At 43.9% G+C, this 21567-nt stretch overlaps 1 protein-coding gene across 2 annotated transcripts in view; it reads right to left on the reverse strand.

The window, feature by feature from the left end:
• APBA1 (amyloid beta precursor protein binding family A member 1) overlaps positions 1–21567 on the reverse strand; it is a 207803-nt gene that overhangs the window by 64824 nt on the left and 121412 nt on the right. For both annotated transcript variants that reach the window (XM_042965242.1, XM_042965241.1), the window contains exon 2: positions 1869–3130. In XM_042965242.1, the coding sequence (XP_042821176.1) occupies positions 1869–3050 (1182 nt within the window). In that variant the 5' untranslated portion in view covers positions 3051–3130. The remainder of the gene's footprint in view (positions 1–1868; positions 3131–21567) is intronic.

Genomic DNA, 21567 nt, shown 5'->3' on the forward strand with positions numbered 1-21567 from the left:
TCGAATGAACAAACAGCTTCCAATAATGGCTTCTCACTCCAAAACATGGACTGAGAAATAACCTGGTGCAATCACAGGATGCAGAATTAAATGAAATTGAATTTAACCTCCTAAACCTTCTTTTAGTCCAAGCTCCCATTTTAAGTGAAAATGCTTAAAAATTATTCAAGAGAAGCTTTAGTGCCAGGCTGTGGAGGCAAAGGTTAGCCTTCTCGATTTATTTTGAATGGACTGTGACATCCAAGCTTACCAGCTTATTAAATTTCTTAGATATTTCAAAAATGGAAAATAAAACATTAGCAGGGGCAGCAGGAGCCTTCTGTACATTTTCCCAAAGAAGCACAATTCGGCTTAAAACCCCAAACAGGACTTTTGTGGAGAAGGGTGCCCGGGCTCCCTTACTGCAAGCCACAACGTGAGGCACAGTGTGGGTGAAAAACTGCAGAAACTTCTGGCAGGAAAAACCTCAGAAGGATTCCCTTGATGCCCTCCAAAAGGTGCCACAATGGCGGTTCCAAACTGTTAAGGAGTTACTTTAAGAAAGTGGCTCTCAAGTGGTGGTCCTGTGGCCAACAGCATCAGTACCACCTGGGACCCTGTTAGTTGACCCTCAACTTCACCTGAGCCCTGTGATTCTGGAAAACAGCAAAGGTAACGAAACCTCCCCCCTGCCCTTTTGTGTTCTGGAAATAGCTTACTGCAAAGACCACCCCCCCCCCTCCGCCGCCCCCCGCCATGACTCACCTAAGACTCACAGGGCTCCCCTTGATTACCTATGACAAGGTCAGACACAGACCCTTCAAATTCACTTTTTTTGCCTGAAAAATGATTAGCTAACTGTCCATCAGTCAGAACAAAATGTTGGTTAATTAATCTTTGCCTGAACCTTTTTTGTTCCTCCAGGTTCTTGAACTTTTGGCCAGCCTACAACCCTTCCTCAAGGGCCCCTCTGGGTGGGAACAGGCTGGCCCCCAGTTAAAACACACTCGTGTCTGCAAGGCATTCAAGCCACGCTTTCATCCCTGTTCCCCATGCCTCCTTCCTTCTAGCCCACTTTGCTCCTCCCTATAAAAGAGACCTTCTTTTTGCCCAGCCACAGAGAACCTTGCAGATTCTACAGCCAGAGAATTTAGGTTATGAAGAGTTAACACAAAGCAAAAGCCAAAACCTGTGCTTTATTTAAAATATTCTGCCTGTCATGGCATGTGACCGCTATATGCCCGCCCATCCCGTTACAAAAGAACCTTTCTCCCCTTTGCAAAAAAGCGTTCCCAACCGAGTCTCTCCTTGCTCAACCCAGATGTGGTTTTTACTTGACGTGACAATTACAAATTCTCGGGGTGCCTGGGTGGCTCGGTTAAACCTCTGACCGGCTCAGGTCATGATCTCACGGTTCCTGTGGGTTTGAGGCCCGCATTGGGCTCTGTGCTGACAGCTCAGAGCTGGAGCCTGCTTAGAATTCTGTCTGCCCATCCCCCCCGCCTCTCCCCTGCTCGTGCTTTGTCTCTCTCCAAAATAAATGTTAAAAAATTTTTAAAAATAAAATTCTCGTGTCCCACCCCTGGGGCTTCTAAGTGAGAAATGAGGGGTGGGAAGAGTGTGATGTGTCTAGAAATCAATCTCTGAACACACGTTCCAGGCACCATTTGAGAGCCATCCCTCTAAAGGTCTGATAAGTGCCTTCAACACTTAAATGCCGATCCACCTGTGTTTCACTCAGGGGTGCTTAAACACAAGCCGCTTCCGAGGCTCCACGTGGGCGCGATTTTAGCGTCCCCCCACCCCAGGACCCCTTTTCTCGTGAAGTCATTTCCCGATGGCAAGCAAGGCCACGCGCGCAGCTGGAGCCCAAACCCGCGCGTACTTACATCTCCATCCACCGGCCTCTGGTCGTCACAATCCCTGGTGGGGCTAATGTCCTGGCGCATGACCCAGATGGGCTCTTTGGGCTCGTCGGGGGTGTAAGGCGAACGGATGGTCCTGGTTTTCACCTCCTCGATGGCCTCTTTGATGTCCTTGATGGCCAGCGAGATGGCATCCCTTTTCTCCTTGCTGTACCGCTGCCCCGCCTCGCCGCCCGCGGTGCCCGCCGCCCGCTGCTGCCCCGCCAGCGCCTGCAGCTCGGGGCTGTCAGGGCGGCCCCCGCCCGGGGTGGGGGCGCGCTCCAGGTCCTGCTCGGCCTCTGGCATGTCCTCGGCCGCCTTGTCGAGGCTCTGCGAGCTCATGCTCTGCTTGACCTCGGCCACAATCTGATCGATGTCCTCCTCCTGCTCGTAGCTGTCCATACGCGGGTAGGGCGCGAACTCCGCCTCCTTCTCCGGGCTGTCGGACTCGCCGTCGGAGCGCTCGTCGTAGTGGTGCAGCCGCGCGCCCAGGGCCTCCTGGCGATACGCGGCGGCCTCGTCGCGCTCCTGCTCGTACAGCCGCAGCCCGTCGCGCGCCTCCAGCTCGGGCGCGTCCCCGATCTCCTCGTACACGTGCTCCTGGAGGCCCCCGTAGTCGGCATAGGGCTCGGCGTAGGGCTCGTCCTCGCCGCGGTGGAACAGCCGGTGCGTGTACACGTAGCCCGAGTAGGCCGCGTTCATCGCCTCCTCGTGCTCCAGCGAGTGGAAGTGCAGGTGGTTGGGCAGCGCGCGGCGGTGCGTGGCCTCGGCGTGCTCGGCCTCCGCCTGCTCCGTGTACTCCTCGGCCTCGGGCCGGTACTGCACGGCGTAGGCGCTCTCGTCCTCGGGGTCCTGCGCGCGCTCCGCGTCGTAGCCGTCGCGGGCCGCGGCGATCACGTCGCCCTCGGCCGTGTCCGTGTGGTTGTGGAAGCCGCTCTCCGTGCTGGCCGAGCGCGCCAGGCACTCCCCGCGCTCCTCCTCCTCCTGCTGCCCCGGCGGGGCGCGCGGGTCCTCGACGGCGCGCCCGCGCCCGGGGCGGCCCGCATAGCGCTGCTGCTGCTCCTCCACCTCGGGGTGCTCCAGGTCAGCCTCCACCGACTCGTTCACCTCCCCGCCTGCCGCCTCGTCGGTCACCTCCACCTCCGCGGAGCCCTCCAAGTGGTTCATGGTGGGCGTCGGGCCGGCTGGGAGAGAGGCTGGGCCAGAGGCTGGGCCGGCTCACTGCGTGCTCATTTTGCTCCACCCGGCTGGGAAGACAAGAAGGGGAGGGGCTGTTAACGAGCTTCATACTGTTCTGGGCTGAGCACCCAGAGAAACCGTAAAAACAGCTGCTATTGACCCCTTCTGAATCCGGGTCAATTAAAAAAAAAGATTGCAAATTTAAACTCAGCCCGGCAGCACACAGTTCATTTTCTGCGTTGCATGTATCGTAATTTGTAATTACATATCTACTTGTCTAATTGCTTGCTGGCTTTCTCCTTTCCCCACCCCTCAGACTGAGAGCCTCGCGAGCAACGGTTTGTTTTCCCTCCACCAAGCTTACTATTCAGGTTTCATTTCTGATGCATATGAATAAAGAGTACTACTAAATTGAATGAGCCAATTGACACATTTTCCATCTGCTAAGGGATAAATCTCTCCAAATTAAACTAGGATCCTGGATACTTTAGAAACGGTTCTTTAAATAAATTTCAAGGGGAAAAAATCATCTCGAAATGTTTTGAGCTGTTGCTGTCAATACAAATATACAGCCATTCGGAGGCAGGCTACCTACCCTCAGAGGGTTCTTGTCCTGTCATTACTGGCTCTGTTACCTGGGACCGGTGGCTTAATTTTCTGAGCCTCCACTGTGAGAACCCACTCATTTCCTACAGCTGTTCCACAGGGCAAAGACTCTGTGGTCAAGTAAGTTTGGGAAATGCTGACTTACAGTTGACTTTTCATTGTGAAGAATCTAGGAGTAAGACACAAGATGTGGGGGTTCCCAAATTTGTGTGACTAGGACCCCCCCACTTTTTTCCCCTAGAGGCCAATGTTCTGACAAATACACTTAAAGAAACACTAGTGTACTTCCCATATACCCTGGACCTAAAAATTCTTTGACTCTATGAATTACCATGATAGCCGGTACTGGGTATGTGAAAATTGTGGCTAATTTCTTAAAAATATGGGTATGTCTCGGGCACCTGGGTGGCTCAGTCAGTTAAGTGCCCAGCTCTTGACTTCCTTGGCTCAGGTCATGATCTCATGGTCGTGGGATCCAGCCCTACATCGGGCTCCATGCTGAGCATGGAGGCTGCTTGGTCTCTTTCCCTCGCTCTCTGCCACCTCCCCTCCCGCCCCCCAAATAAGTAAACATTCAAAAAAATATAGGTATGTCTCTACCTATTTCCAGAGAAACCTGTAGAGACAGATTTGGTTTCAACTTCTCTCACTTATTCTTATCACATATTATTATGCTTATTTATGGCATAATGTGTCCAGTGTATGAAAATAAATATAAAGGATGTACAGAATAACAAAAACAGGTAGGATCCGTATGATTTCAAGACACCTGCAATAAATGGGTTCAATAATAAGGAGGCTTTTCTTATAGTGTTCTTTTGGAGAACCCACATTACAATTGGACAAAATGGATGGGCATGAACTCTTTTTTAAAATTATTTTTTAATGATGATTCATTTTTGAGAGAGAGCGAGTGAGCGCAAGCAGCGGAGGGGCAGAGAAAGAGGGAGACAGGAGAATCTGAAGCAGGCTCCAGGCTCTAAGCTGACAGCACAGCTGTCGAACCAGCACAGCTGAGCCGAAGTCGGACGCTTAACCGAATGAGCCACCCAGGCGCCCTGGGATGTGAACTCTTTAATGGAGCTAGCAGAAAGCTCCAGGAGGCATTTGATTGACTGTCTAATATTGCAATGGAAAACATTCTACTCAGCTCCCCACCACAACCATGGGAATTTCCTTCCAGCACTATGACAATCTCAGCAGTAAAGGAGGGCATTTGGAGCTACCAAGTTCACCTTTAAGCAGAAATATCCTCTTCCCCCATTTTTTCATGGATCCACCCCCTTCCCTCCCCTTGGCTGACTGACACACCGGAAGAAAACAATGATGGTTTACTAGAGATGATCAATCCTTCTTTCTTGCTCTCCTTGACAAGAGTCCCGCTTCATACAAATGAGACCCAGTCTCCTCATGAAAATTGTGGCCTCTCCTCACTAATGCCTGAGAAGAGGAACTAGGCCTAGGCATGAGAAAGTTTTCCAAAAGCAAGTATGAGGCTCTGTTCAGACTTTGACGGATGGTTAATGCTTTGAACAGAAGAGACAGGTATTGGTGCTGAGGCCCCTGGTTCAGTGGCCTCGCAGGGATCATGGAAAATACAAAACAAATATCCAGTTGAGCACAACACATAGACAAGAACAGTGTACCCACATTTCCTTTATGAAGATTCTCTGGATAAGACAACAAATTAAAAACTAATGTACAAATCTCAGTCTCACGGACACAAAGCAAGCGTTCACAGAGAGGGATCCTGAACGTACCAAACACTTCCCTGGGTACCATTATCCTGAGATATGTCAGCCGTGTGTGGTTAGTGCTGGAAAGACAATAAAAAGCAGACAACGCATGTGAATGGCCAATGCAACAATTCATGATAACCACGTGCAGAATTGGCCAAAACACTGTCTCCAGTAAAAATAGATTTTACTGATGAACATCTATTGCTATATGTATTAAAAAGAAGTTTTAGTTTATTCTGGGTAAAAATGGCAAACGGTGCCCTCTCCTAGAGCACTTACTGATTCAATGGAGATGGGGTTTCCGTGCACGTATGTACACAAAATCATGGCCAAGAAATTTACAAGAAGCCCGCCCTCTGGGGGGAAATACCGTTAAAATAATGTTGCAGCGTACCATGGAGATTTCTAAGTGCGTTGTCCTCATACCCCCATCCCCCAGCCTCAGGGGAGTATTTATTCATGGAGTATTTACATTTCACTCAGTGTCACAGTTTCAAGAATATAGTTTGGGTTGCGATCTTGGCAAGGTGAATTAAAATCTTTAAAAGGTGACATACCTTCACCTCAGCAGTTCTACTTAGAGAAATCTAAAGGGAAAAACTCAAATGTGGACAAAGACCTTTTTCACGGTATGTGCTTAAAAAGCAAAGAATCTCGTCCCCTCACCTCCTTGCCCAAACTGATGACCAAGTCCATTGTTTTCCTACCTCCTGCATCACCCTCACTGACACTGTCTTGCCTTGGTCCGTCTCACCTACACAATTATTTCCTTGGCTAATGTCTCAGCCCCCTCCAGACCATTTTCCCCAGGGCTAGCTGGATGATCTTTCCAAAATACAAATCTGAAGCCCATAACCCTATTTCTCAGACTCTTTAATGGTTCCCCTCTGGTGCACAGTACAAATGCTTAGCCAACTCTACCAGGCACTCATAGGCATTTTTACCCCATGACTTGTTTATTCCTCACTCTAGCCTATGAAGAGAGTCCCCCTTCTACTCTCTAGGGAGAATTATCAGCTATTTTAAAACTGTGGAAATGGGGGTCCCTGGGTGGCTCTGTCAGTTAAGCATCTGGCTCTTCATCTTGGCTCAGGTCATGATCTCATGGTACATGAGTTGGAGCCCCGCGTTGGGCTCTGTGCTGATGGCGCAGAGCCTGCTTGGAATTTTGTCTCTCCTTCTTTCTGCCCTTCACCTACTTGTTCTCTCTCTCTCTCTCTCTCTCTCTCTCTCTCTCTCTGTCAAAATAAATACAAAAACTAAAACTGAGGAAATGGAGGCACCATGGGGGTAGGTGATTGCCCCGGGGCACATAAGCCATGGAGCTGCTGGAAATGGCACCTACCCTCACTGTCCAGCTTTAGCTCTTCGTTCTTGAGTCCCACTCCCTGCAAACAAAGCCCAAGAGCCACATCACTCCTCCAGCATCATGCCACACTTCACCAGCACCCCATGTTCTAACACCCCTAGTGCTGACCCTAACTGCCTTCCCTACTCTCAGCATATTTTTCACCTAGATTTGGTAAATCTTTCTCATTTTCGGTGAATCTTTCTTGTCTTCCCCAGAGCAAGTTCACACCTGAGGACTGTCTATTATATGCCAGCCTGCATGCAATGTTCTAGGCACTGGGGCAGAGTGGTGACCAAGGTAGACAGGCTTCTCTGATTCTTGAAGCCTCCACTTTATGCATGGGGTGGGGGGAAAGGGGAGGGAGGTGAAGAGAAAAGAGAGGGGGACAGACAGTGATTATGTAAGTACATAAACAGGATAGGTCCGAATAGTGAAATGTCTTATGAAGAAAATGGAACAGTGAAGGCATAGCAGGTCACCAAGAAGAGGGAGTTATGTAGATAGTGGCCAGAGGAGGTGATGTTTGAGCTGGGGCCCGAATGATAAGGAAGGGGGTGGCCGTGTAAAAATCTGAGGGCAGGGCCATGAGCAAGAAGGCACTTGCTATGTTCAAGGGCAGAAGCAATGTTTGTGAGTGCAAAAGGGGCGTTGTGGATGGAAATGAGGATGGGGAGATGGAAAGCACTGGCAAGGCTGGTACATCATGGTAAAGAGTTGGGATTTTATCTCAAGTGTATTGGTATGCCATTGACTGGTTTCAATCAGCTGAGTGATAAGGTTTAATTAACTCCTCACTTTGTCCCCACTTTACTTTGTCTATTATATATATATAATATATATATTATATATATAATATATACACACACACACATGTATACACATATCTTGTGTGTGTGTGTGTGTGTGTGTATATATATATATATATATATGCCAGGCATATAATATACGTGAGCTATATATAGATATATATAGATATAGATATAGATATAGATATAGATATAGATATAGATATAGATATAGATGTATATATATATATGGCACAGCACCTGTCACACTAAGCAACAATTCTTTATAAATAAGAAGTCCTTAGGAAAAGATGGCTTGTCACTTATCTTTGATTCCCCACTGATAAGCACAGAGGGTGCACAGTTGGTAGTCAATGATGTTTTAGTGATTAAAAGGAAAAAATCTGTTTGCCCCCAGTATTTGGGGCCCTCTGGCCATTGGCATGCTTAGCCTCTGGAGAACTAATTTCTTCTTTCTCTCATGAATCTTTGCTGCCCTCATCCACCCACGCACCTCCTCCACCTTCCTCTTCCCTTTTTTTTTTTTTAAAAAAAATTTTTTTTTAAACGTTTTTTATTTATTTTTGGGACAGAGAGAGACAGAGCATGAACGGGGGAGGGGCAGAGAGAGAGGGAGACACAGAATCGGAAACAGGCTCCAGGCTCCGAGCCATCAGCCCAGAGCCTGACGCGGGGCTCGAACTCACGGACCGCGAGATTGTGACCTGGCTGAAGTCGGACGCTTAACCGACTGCGCCACCCAGGCGCCCCATCTCTTCCCTTTTTTTAAGTAAACAAAATTATTTTTATTTGAGAGAGAGAAAAAAAGAGAGTAGGCCTGGGAGAGGAGCAGAAACAGAGAGAGAAAATCCCAAGTAAGCTTCATGCTCAGCGTGGAGCCCAACACAGGGCTCAATCCCACGACCCTGAGATCATGACCTGAGCTGATACTAAGAGTCGGACGCTCAACCAACTGAGCCGCCCAGGTGCCCCTCCTCTACCTTCTTCTGATTCTGTAAGTTCCCAAAGAACTCTAGCAATCCAGTGTTTTCCTACATTTGAACGTATTGATCCAGTTGGCATTTATTAGATATGTATCAGGTAGCACGCAAAGGCAAAAAGCATAGAAGAGTTTCTAATGCATGGTTCCAGGCTTGAAGGGCACACGGCTCTAATAATTATAATACCTGCTGATAATGATAATACTTGTACAAAACAGAAATAGGTTCAAGCCACCAAAGGAGCCTACAGTTAGAACAACAACCACATCTGTATCCCCTTAGTGAGTCATCTGAGTGCTGCAGTTCTTACAGGGTCTAATGTCATGAGCTCATAAGCATCTGAGAACTGAGGCCTGGGGAGAAGAGTGCCTTCATCCAATCAATGGCCTTGACTAGGACCTTTGTGCCTCTGGAGGCTAGGGCAAAGGGAGGAGAAGCAGCTGGATGAAGAAAATCAGTCCCCCTCTACAAAAATGTTGTGTGATCTGGAAGACAGAGGCAAGACAGTCCTCCTGCAGGAGCTCCGACACAACATGAAGAGGGGTTGCTGTGCTGTCCTCGCTCTAGGAGTGAGGGAATCCAGGCTGCCTGTGGTGAAGCACAGGTGCCTTTCTAGCCCTTAGTACTGGAATGTTCTACAGCCAGCTAGAAAAGGTTAACAAAAGAAAGGAACTCCGCTGCAGTGCACCATTTATAAATAGAACATTTCATAATTCAGCAGCTGAATCCAGGTATCTCAGACTGTTAGCTGAGACTCATGTTGGTTTGGGATTAATGGAAGGGAAGGCTGTACATGACTTTGGTTGATCTGTCCTTAAGGAGTCATTGATAAGAATTTAAAATAGACTGTCCCTTTCAACATTTTCAGAAGTAGTTTTAGAAAATAGGTCTGACTGAAGACAAAATGCACTGTGAAAAATAACAAAAGAAGTCCTATCAGGTGGTTAACATGGAGATCTGGGGGACAGTGATACAGGTGGAAGGAAAACATGTGGTGGTGGGGGGCAGAGACACAGGAAAAGAATAGGACTGATGGCACTAACCATCCTCTCCCCTGGGGGGAAGAAAGCTAGAAAGAACAATATGATTCCATGTATTTGTTTTTATATTTTTTGTGTACATTTAAGAAGTACAAGTAGCTCCTGTAGACTTAAGGAATGTTGCTCATTGTCTCCTGCCAGCGTTGGAAGGAAAGTCCTATTTCTTTGGACTGTAACCTGTCCTAATCCACCTGCATCCACGTCCATCCACATACATTTCCTGTCAACACGATGTCTGCCACCAAGCCACTGCAGGGGCTGCTGATGCCCCTGAGGCCGTGGTAATATATTAATCTCCAAAATAACAATCAGTTCTGGTTGCCGAACAGGATTGTGCCCTCAATGCTGTATGCGTACATGCACACACACACACACACACACACACACACACACATCCATCCACACAGGCTGGGAGATAAATGGTTCTCATTAAAAAAAAAAGGTGACAGAATAAGAATAACCAGGTATTCTTACCCATCATCCCTACTCTATAAATATGTTCTCCGTCTAGAAGTTAGATCAACTGCGAATCCAAAGGACAACGAGAACCCCATGGAAATCAACTTTCTAAACTCAATGCATCTATTTACAAGGGTGACAGATAGAAGACAGAAATTTAAAAAATAGAGTTCATTAAAGCTTAATCTCCTTTGATTCATTTGGAAATTAAATGTAATGATACTGGGAGCTAAGATGGATAGAGAACACACATTTCTCCATCCTAAAATCATTTCCAGTTTAAATAGATTCACATGGTCAGGAAAGCCTCCTTACACAGCACATCTTACCCAAGTGAAATATTATTTTGTTTCCCTGGATATCCCTGTGCCTGAAATTGGGAAGCTTGGCTTGATAGATAGTACTGGTAATGATTTCAGAGTGAGGTGAGCATTTGCACCCAAGGAGTATTGCTGAATGGCCAGATGTCAACCAGGGTGAGGTTTCTGTGGTTGGAAGGCAGGGCTGTGTCCTTGACCCTGTTCTGCTTTGCAGAGAACATGTGGGCTGGACATCCTCAGTTTCCCTTGCAGGTGGCCCACTCCAAATGGCTTTACATGATGGCTCCCTTCCATTTTCTCCAGGCTTATGGGTGGTAGAGGTGGTGGGGATCTCTCTATTCAACTATCTGCCTATCTGCATATTATCTAATTTGAGTTCCCCATCTATTACCTGCTGGGACCCTGATACCAAATGTGTGATGCCCATGTTGTCAGATGACCAAAAAATCACTTAAAGACAGATGTAAAACAATAAATACTAGAGCTATAGTAAACATCACGGAGGTGGCACCCTAATGGGAAATACTATACCAGGCTCTGCTGTGTCTTCTCAGCCCCACTGTACTCCTTCTCCAGAGGCTACATGGGATCAGGGAATTGACATGGAAAATCCACACAGGAAACATAATGGGCATAAAAGACTGTCTGCCTGTCTGTCTGTCTTGTCTGGGCCTCCACCTCTACATTTCTCCTCTTCCAAGGACAGAAGCCACTTGACATCGTATTGCCCTAGTCTGTCAACTGCAGGCATAGCCTGTTCCTAGTCTCTATTCAATCCTAATTTGAGACCTAGCTTTCCCCCTCACTCCAGAATTAGGATCTGGCCTATGATCTTCCATCCAGTGATTCAATTTATTCCCCTGTACACAGACTGCCCCAAAGTTGGCTGCTTCAACACCATGGATACCCCATTTTCTGGGTCAAGAACGCTAATAGCTTTTTAGGATGGCCACTCATTGATGGTCCCCATAGCCTTTAGAGATGGTGGAATGCCTGCTGAATTAAACTTTCATCCACACATGCAGCTGAACTTGTCTTTCAGCACCTGCCCAACATTAGGTGGGTGGTTTCTTGTCCTATGTTTCAAGGCCATTGCCTTTGCTCAGAATGCTTTGGCCACTCCTTTATTGCAACAGCTTTCAAAGTCAATTTCTGGGATATGAAGTTAACAGCAAATTGTTCCCAGTATTCTATTCTAATATAAAGTCTGTTGATTTTTGCCATCAAAGGATTATCCCTCCCCTTATTTACAAGAGTTGGCTAGGAATGGCACTTGATATTCTTCAAATATCAAAGTTATGTCTAAAGGATGTCATCATCCATACACTTAATGAGATATCGTAGTGGTTAAGGGGACAGGTGTTGGTGGCAGACTGCCTCCACCCGCAACATGGTTTCATCACTTACTTGTGACGCATCACCACTTTCTTTGACTTTGGATAACTTATAGCAAATGATCGAATTTTATCATTTCTAAAATGGGGATAGCACTTGCATCACAGGGTTATTGGATGATACGACTTATATATATAACACACAACAGTGCCTGATACATTGTAAGTGCTACCTGAGATTCATTAGCGTATTTTCTGCACACATCATAATTAGTATTTCACAGATCAATACATAGTTTTCAGAAAGCAAAAAAAAAAAAAAAAAAAAAAATTAAAACCAATGACGCTAATATAAATGCATTGAGCACATGGTACCCTTATTATTACTCTTTCCCAAAGAAGTCTATGTTGGGATGGAAAATAAGTATTTAAGCTACTTCTAATCATCTTGAAGTAAGGCTGGGCATAAACAAATCCACCAAATAATAATCACAAACCCGACTATGCGTGTAGACCAATACACGTGGTGCTCTCCATACTGTGTTTCTTACCCTCACTACAGTCCCAGTAGGAATTACTGTCTCCAACTGCTAATTTTATTTTTGTTTTTGTTTTTGTTTGTTTTGTTTTTTCATTGGGGCTTTAACCACAATTTTGTTTTATTTATTTATTTTATTTTTTATGTAATTTATTGTCAAATTGGTTTCCATACAACACCCAGTGCTCATCCCAACAGGTGTCCTCCTCAATGCCCATCACCCACTTTCCCATCTCCCCCACCCCCCATCAACCCTCAGTTTGTTCTCAGTATTTAAGAGTCTCTTATGGTTTGCCTCCTTCCCTCTCTGTAACTTTTTTTTCTCCCCTTCCCCCCCCCCCCCAGTCTTCTGTTAAGTTTCTCAGGATCCACATATGAATGAAAACATATGGTATCTGTCTTTTTCTGCCTGACTTATTTCACTTAGCATAATACCCTCCAGTTCCATCCACGTTGCTACAAATGGCCAGATTTCATTCTTTCTCATTGCCAAGTAGTATTCCATTGTATATATAAACCACATCTTCTTTATCCATTCGTCAGTTGATGGACATTTAGGCTCTTTCCATAATTTGGCTGTTCCCAACTGCTAATTTTGAAACAGAAGCTCAGATGGCTTAAATAACTTGTCCAAGGTCACTCAGTGCTGAAAGGGTTGGCTGTAGATTCGTCTGGATCTCACTGTTCATGTTTTTCTTATTACATTTCACAGAGCGTATGAAGTGATGTGATTGATTTTTTTTAAACAAACATCAAAATTGGGGTAATCCCGTTTAGAATAGTCACCTTGGCAGATTCTATACTCACATGTTCCAAGGGCACTCACTGCCTTTGCTCAAAACACTTTGGCCACTCCTCTATTGGAATCGATTTCAAAGTTAATTTAAAGGTTTTGAAGCTACCAGCAAATCGTTTTCAATATTCTATACTCATATTTAGTTATATTTGATTTCTGACCTCAAAGGGTATCATCCAGATTTATTATCCACCTAATTTACAAGACTGGGCTGTGAATGCTGTTTGATGTTCTCCGAATATCAAATCTATCCCTAAAGGATGAAGGTGTGCACCAGCCAAGATTATTAAAAAGACTTCAAGCTCTGAAGTCAATTCCAAAAGATGGCTTAAAAATTGTTTGGCCAATGGCCACATCTTTACCATAAGCTTTTATCTTTGCAGGAACCAGAGGGCCAGAGGTCGTCCGAATGAATGCATTCTTGTGTAATTACTGCAAAATCAGGTTCATTACTTTCACCCGCCTTGAAATCTGTACAATTGTGGCCAACACTAACTGGGCAGGGAAATTAATTCATCTTCTTGGAATAATTCAGTCGTGCCAATCCAAGAGCCCTGATCACAACCCAGCCTTTGATTAAAGAGAAAAATCTGAATTTCTGCAGACTTCCTTATTGTCTGGCTCTTCATCTAGCATTTTATCAATTGAATCATTCATTCATCATTCTTATTTCATTAAAACACAGGAAATAAGCTTAAGGCAGTCACAGAAACTCAGAGGGGAAATCTTGCAAATTTTCTAGAAAATTCAAGGAATGTTTTCTGGAAATCAAAGCCGATTAAAAGTCTATCTGAATTTTTGTGAAAGGCACCTGGTATAAAATCACACATATCTGCATAATCCATATGTATTGAGGGTTTAATAGACTTAGCATTCTTTTTTCTGTTATAATCTCCTTTTTCATGCCCCTATTCAACTTCTTTTCCTTACCCCCCACTACATTTACTATCTCTGTTGCTACATTACACTGAGTTCAGGAGTATTAAATCACCAGTTGTAAGCAATCTGGCTCATTGTCCCAATATTTCTGTTATTACACAGAAAGCCATGCACACTCAGCACCATAGTGTTAAAGATAGTAAATCTCTAAAATCAGTTCAGCTACGTTAGTTTTCAGAGGCTCATTACTTCACACTGTAAAAGTACATGGAAACAGGGGAATATCAGGCTGAGGATGAACTGAACAGTAATTCATTAAAATGGAGTCTTTCCTTTGAGATCACATCACCTCAAATTTACTGCTACTGTTACTTTTACAAATTATTTGGCTCATTAGAGTGTCAGGTAACTTGCTTCTCTCAATCCTCTCAAGTTTTCCATAGCTTCCTCTAGCATTTTCCTTCTCCAGATTCACACCAGAATAGCAGCCACGATCCCAATTATGAAGCTTTGGATCAAATTCTTGTTTCCAAGGTTTTTTTTTTGTTTTTTTTTTTTTTTTTTTTTTTTTTTTTTTTTTTTTTTGCAGATCAAGAAAGCAGCCTGGGGTCTGCTGGCCATCATCCTCAAACATTTTTTTCAGTTATACCTCAAATCTGATATGCAAGGACTAAACGAGATGATAAAAAAGAGTAAATTCAGAAAGGTTTCCTCTTGACACGTCAGCTTCCCAAAGAACAAAACTCCCAAAGAACAAGACCCATTAAGCCACGATTAAGTAGCAATATTGGTAGTGACTTGAATTTGAATTTGACGAGCCAGAAATTCCATACTGATTCAAAGCCTCCTATGACAATCAGCTCTCTTAATCAGTCGTGTTAGCAAAAAGTCAATAGGGAAAGAAACATAATGTGGGGGAAGAAGAAAATGACTTTCTCTTCAAAATGATTCATGGATCATCTGGAAACTCTTTAGAGTTCATGGGACATGTTGACAAGAACGTGGAGAGATAGGATGTCTTCACTTCATACTGGTGTTTATATGGTTCTAGTTAGCTAATTGCATGTAGGCCCCAAATCCAGACATTAAAAACATGGTTTTCTAACACCCAGAGCCTTCCAGTCACCTAAACGTGAGAGACTCCTAAGGAAATTATTTTAAATTTGCTTAATGAAAAAATGGTGTTGATTTTAGCGAAGGTGTCACAGAGAAGGCAGAGGTTAAGAGATTATATCGCATATCACTACCCCCCAAAACTCATTGGTTAATTTTCACCCATCTTCTTTTTCAGTCATCAGCTTTAGGGAGTCCCTCTCACGAACGTTCCTCTATAGTTCCGAGTCTTCATGATTCTTGTCCCTTCCTTCTGGATCATCACAGCCCAAGAGGAACATAATGTGAATCACGCATGTAACTTGAAAACGTCTACAATCACGTTGAAAAAGGTAAAGGAAGTAAAATTAACTTTAATATTTTAGCTACCTCCCATATCCAAAATATTATCGTTAAACATATGATCAGTATAAACAACTAGTACTGAGACAACCTACATTCTTTTTTTTCCTACTAAGTCATCAAAATCCAATTTTGCACTTACGGCATATCTCAATTAGGACTAGCCACATCTCAAGCGCTCAATAACCCTATGGGGCTGGTGGCTACTTATTGGATCACACAGTTCTACATCTTCCTTCTGGGATTCCCAAACTCTCCCTTTTCCTTTTGCAGAACAATTTGCTTGTGTTCAAGCTCTCCCAAAAGTGTATGCCGTCACCCTCCTCCATCACCCTGTTCAACAAACAAAAGACTCTCCAGTTATCAGAATTTTCCCTCCAAATAACAGGAGATTATCTATAACAAATAAACGAATGAGTGAAAAGTTTGGTTGTTGCTGTGGCCCAGGACCAAGTCCTATACTGCCTGGTCATCGTCATCAGTCTCCCAAGGGGACTGGTCCCATATTCCTCTCCCCCAATCTTCACCACTGGCCTTTAAGCTGAGCTCTCTTTGGCACCCAGTGCAGGGCCGCTTATGCTTGCTCCTCTCCCCTCTCCATCACTCCCTTTCCCCGTTGTCCCCCCAAAAGATAACCTTCAGGCTCACAGCCATACTAACCCACAGCTCCTGCCCTTCAGCTCTTGGGGCCCCTGCTCACAGAGAACAGGAGTTGTTCAAAGATTTCTCAAACAGGCAATGAGGCTCTGGAGAAGCCAGGCAGAGTAAGAACACAGAGAACCCTTTCCTCTCACCTGGAGAAGGGGTGGCAGAACAAGGCGAAAGAGAATCCCAGGGATTACGGAATCGAGTCATAGGCAGCCGAACATACTGGTTAAGAATATAACATGGAGGTTCAAATATTCAAGTTCAATTCCAGCGCTCACTGGCCAGGTGACCTTGGGCATGTCACTTAACCTTACTGTGCCTCAGTTTCCTCTTCTCTAAATGGAGGTAATGGTAGCACCTACCTCATGGGGTTATTGGAGAATTAAACGAGTTAATGTAGCAGGAGGAACAGAATAAAATATGCTTGTCAACTCACAGAATGTACACCACCAAGAATGAACCTATTATGGACTATGGACTTCGGGTGACAATGGTGTTTTGATGTAGGTTCATCAGCTGTAATAAATGAACCCTCTGGAATGGAGTATTGATAGTTGAGAAGACTATGCATGTATGGGACAGGGGCTATGAGGGAAATGTCTGTACTTGCCACTAAATTTTGCTGTGAATCCCAAAATGCTCTAAAATATACATGAAAAAATTCCATTATTTACAAATATATATATATATACTTTATTCTATGTGTTATAGTAATATATATCATATAAGTAAAAAATATAGATATATAGGGGTGCCAGGGTGGCTCAGTTGGTTAAGCATTTGACTTTGACTTAGGTCATGATCTCAAGGTTCATGGGTTCGAGCCCTGTGTGGGGCTCTGTGCTGACAGCTGGGAGCCTGGAGCCTGCTTCAGATTCTGTGTCTCCTTCACTCACTGCCCCTCCCCCACTCATGCTCACGCACACGCGTGCGCGCTCTCTCTTGAAAAAAAGTATAGATATATAAACATATAAATATAATATAAATATATATTATATAAAATATTTAAATACATAACATAAATAAGTGTAACTAATCCAAATTATATTTGAAGATAGAATATCTTCAAATATATATATTTGAAGATATTCTATTTGAAGATATTCAAATATATATATTTGAAGATATTCATATATATATATATATATATATATATATATATATATATATATATATATTTCATGGCTTAAAATATTCAAGCAGCACTGTTCCACCTTAAAACTAGCCCCCTAGATGCAGAGAAGGCAGTCCTGAGAGGAAAATACATTGCAATCCAGGCCTATCTCAAGAAACAAGAAAAATCCCAAATACAAAATCTAACAGCACACCTAAAGGAAATAGAAGCAGAACAGCAAAGGCAGCCTAAACCCAGCAGCATAAGAGAAATAATAAAGATCAGGGCAGAAATAAACAATATAGAATCTAAAAAAACTGTAGAGCAGATCAACGAAACCAAAAGTTGGTTTTTTGAAAAAATAAACAAAATTGACAAACCTCTAGCCAGGCTTCTCAAAAAGAAAAGGGAGATGACCCAAATAGATAAAATCATGAATGAAAATGGAATGATTACAACCAATCCCTCAGAGATACAAACAATTATCAGGGAATACTATGAAAAATTATATGCCAACAAATTGGACAACCTGGAAGAAATGGACAAATTCCTAAACACCCACACTCTTCCAAAACTCAATCAGGAGGAAATAGAAAGCTTGAACAGACCCATAACCAGCAAAGAAATTGAATTGGTTATCAAAAATCTCCCAACAAATAAGAGTCCAGGACCAGATGGCTTCCCAGGGGAGTTCTACCAGACGTTTAAAGCAGAGATAATACCTATCCTTCTCAAGCTATTCCAAGAAATAGAAAGGGAAGGAAAACTTCCAGACTCATTCTATGAAGCCAGTATTACTTTGATTCCTAAACCAGACAGAGACCCAGTAAAAAAAGAGAACTACAGGCCAATATCCCTGATGAATATGGATGCAAAAATTCTCAATAAGATACTAGCAAATCGAATTCAACGGCATATAAAAAGAATTATTCACCATGATCAAGTGGGATTCATTCCTGGGATGCAGGGCTGGTTCAACATTCGCAAATCAATCAACATGATACATCACATTAATAAAAAAAAAAGAGAAGAACCATATGATCCTGTCAATCGATGTAGAAAAGGCCTTTGACAAAATCCAGCACCCTTTCTTAATAAAAACCCTTGAGAAAGTCGGGATAGAAGGAACATACTTAAAGATCATAAAAGCCATTTATGAAAAGCCCACAGCTAACATCATCCTCAATGGGGAAAAACTGAGAGCTTTTTCCCTGAGATCAGGAACATGACAGGGATGCCCACTCTCACCGCTGTTGTTTAATATAGTGTTGGAAGTTCTAGCATCAGCAATCAGACAACAAAAGGAAATCAAAGGCATCAAAATTGGCAAAGATGAAGTCAAGCTTTTGCTTTTTGCAGATGACATGATATTATACATGGAAAATCCAATAGACTCCACCAAAAGTCTGCTAGAACTGATACATGAATTCAGCAAAGTTGCAGGATACAAAATCAATGTACAGAAATCAGTTGCATTCTTATACACTAACAATGAAGCAACAGAAAGACAAATAAAGAAACTGATCCCATTCACAATTGCATAAAATAAGAATAATATATAATATATATATATATATATATATATATATATATATATATATAATATATAATAAAAAAGAAGCATAAAATACCTAGGAATAAATCTAACCAAAGATGTAAAAGATCTGTATGCTGAAAACTATAGAAAGCTTATGAAGGTAATTGAAGAAGATATAAAGAAATGGAAAGACATTCCCTGCTCATGGATTGGAAGAATAAATATTGTCAAAATGTCAATACTACCCAAAGCTATCTACACATTCAATGCAATCCCAATCAAAATTGCACCAGCATTCTTCTCGAAACTAGAACAAGCAATCCTAAAATTCATATGGAACCACAAAAGGCCCCGAATAGCCAAAGTAATTTTGAAGAAGAAGACCAAAGCAGGAGGCATCACAATCCCAGATTTTAGCCTCTACTACAAAGCTGTCATCATCAAGACAGCATGGTATTGGCACAAAAACAGACACATAGACCAATGGAATAGAATAGAAACCCCAGAACTAGACCCACAAACGTATGGCCAACTCATCTTTGACAAAGCAGGAAAGAACATCCAATGGAAAAAAGACAGTCTCTTTAACAAATGGTGCTGGGAGAACTGGACAGCAACATGCAGAAGGTTGAAACTAGACCACTTTCTCACACCATTCACAAAAAGAAACTCAAAATGGATAAAGGACCTGAATGTGAGACAGGAAACCATCAAAACCCTAGAGGAGAAAGCAGGAAAAGACCTCTCTGACCTCAGCCGTAGCACTCTCTTACTCGACACATCCCCAAAGGCAAGGGAATTAAAAGCAAAAATGAATTACTGGGACCTTATGAAGATAAAAAGCTTCTGCACTGCAAAGGAAACAACCAACAAAACTAAAAGGCAACCAACGGAATGGGAAAAGATATTTGCAAATGACATATCGGACAAAGGGCTAGTATCCAAAATCTATAAAGAGCTCACCAAACTCCACACCCGAAAAACAAATAACCCAGTGAAGAAATGGGCAGAAAACATGAATAGACACTTCTCTAAAGAAGACATCCGGATGGCCAACAGGCACATGAAAAGATGTTCAACGTCGCTCCTTATCAGGGAAATACAAATCAAAACCACACTCAGATATCACCTCACGCCAGTCAGAGTGGCCAAAATGAACACATCAGGAGACTATAGATGCTGGAGAGGATGTGGAGAAACGGGAACCCTCTTGCACTGTTGGTGGGAATGCAAACTGGTGCAGCCGCTCTGGAAAGCAGTGTGGAGGTTCCTCAGAAAATTAAAAATAGACCTACCCTATGACCCAGCGATAGCACTGCTAGGAATTTACCCAAGGGATACAGGAGGGCTGACGCATAGGGGCACTTGTACCCCAATGTTTATAGCAGCACTCTCAACAACAGCCAAATTATGGAAAGAGCCTAAATGTCCATCAACTGATGAATGGATAAAGAAATTGTGGTTTATACACACAATGGAATACTACGTGGCAATGAGAAAGAATGAAATATGGCCTTTTGTAGCAACGTGGATGGAACTGGAGAGTGTGATGCTAAGTGAAATAAGCCATACAGAGAAAGACAGATACCATATGGTTTCACTCTTATGTGGATCCTGAGAAACTTAACAGAAACCCATGGGGGAGGGGAAGGAAAAAAAAAAAAAAAGAGGTTAGAGTGGGAGAGAGCCAAAGCATAAGAGACTGTTAAAAACTGAGAACAAACTGAGGGTTGATGGGGGGTGGGAGGGAGGGGAGGGTGGGCGATGGGTATTGAGGAGGGCACCTTTTGGGATGAGCACTGGGTGTTGTATGGAAACCAATTTGACAATAAATTTCATATACTGGAAAAAAAAATAAAGTCGAAAAAAAACCAAAAAACTAGCCCCCTACCCCTCACTGAAGCTTAAGGGACATGTGGGATGGCCACATCTCTGCCACTGTCCCGATTCTAAGGCGCGATGAGCCCCAGATATGGGTGGCAGGAACCTGACTGGCACAAGGTGTCACCTCCTGGCCACCCGGCTCAAAGGCCACCCTGCGATGTGTGCGTAGGGGTTATTTCTGGAGCCTCCAAGCGGGCGGGTGCTGCACGCTGGGCCGCTGGCTCGCAGCGTGGCCACTCACATGTCAGAGCCCTGGGCTCACATCTGCCGCGGTGACTTCCCAGGGCACTGCAACTAAGCCCCACGCTTTGGGCCTGCGCTCCAGCGAGCAGTTGAGTCGGTCTGCTGGGCCGCCTCGCAGGGTCCCGCCTCATTACAGCACGAATTCTCTCTGACCTTGCGCTCCGCCCAGCCGTCGGGCTCCAACTCAGGGCGAGCAGGCCCGCGGGCGGGCAAGCTGCTTACAGCCCTCGATTTGCAGTCATAAATCCTTACCCCCTTGCCTCATCTATAAAGTGGGTCCACGAAGGGTAATTCGGAACAGCACGTACGAAGACTCGCCCGCTGAGGAATTTACATACTGCACGCACGCACAAGCGTGTGAAATGACTTGCGTACGATTCCATTTAAATCGCGAAAGCATAGTTTATGTTCACGGAAGACCAGAAACAACTAAAATGTCCACCGTTAGAAAGTCGGGGAAAGAGGTTAGACATAGAATTCTAGACAATATGAAGAGGGCGATCTTTACATACAGATACTAGAAAGAACTCCCTGATATATTAAATTGTAAAGCAAGGTCACAACCGTGGATGAGAAATATTGTCCTATATGAGAGGAGGAAGGAAAAGAATGCATATGGATAAAAATCTCTGAAATGACAGAGAGGGCAGGGGTAAGGAAGGAGAACTGGGCGGATGGGGACTAGGAGGGAATATGGAAGCTTCTGATCATAGCCTCTTTGTCGTTTTTCATGTAAACGCCCTGAACGTATTTTGAAAAGATGCTACATATGTAAC

Source organism: Panthera tigris, chromosome D4 (genome assembly GCF_018350195.1).
Source record: "Panthera tigris isolate Pti1 chromosome D4, P.tigris_Pti1_mat1.1, whole genome shotgun sequence".
In the NCBI taxonomy this organism is placed as follows: Eukaryota; Metazoa; Chordata; class Mammalia; order Carnivora; family Felidae; genus Panthera; species Panthera tigris.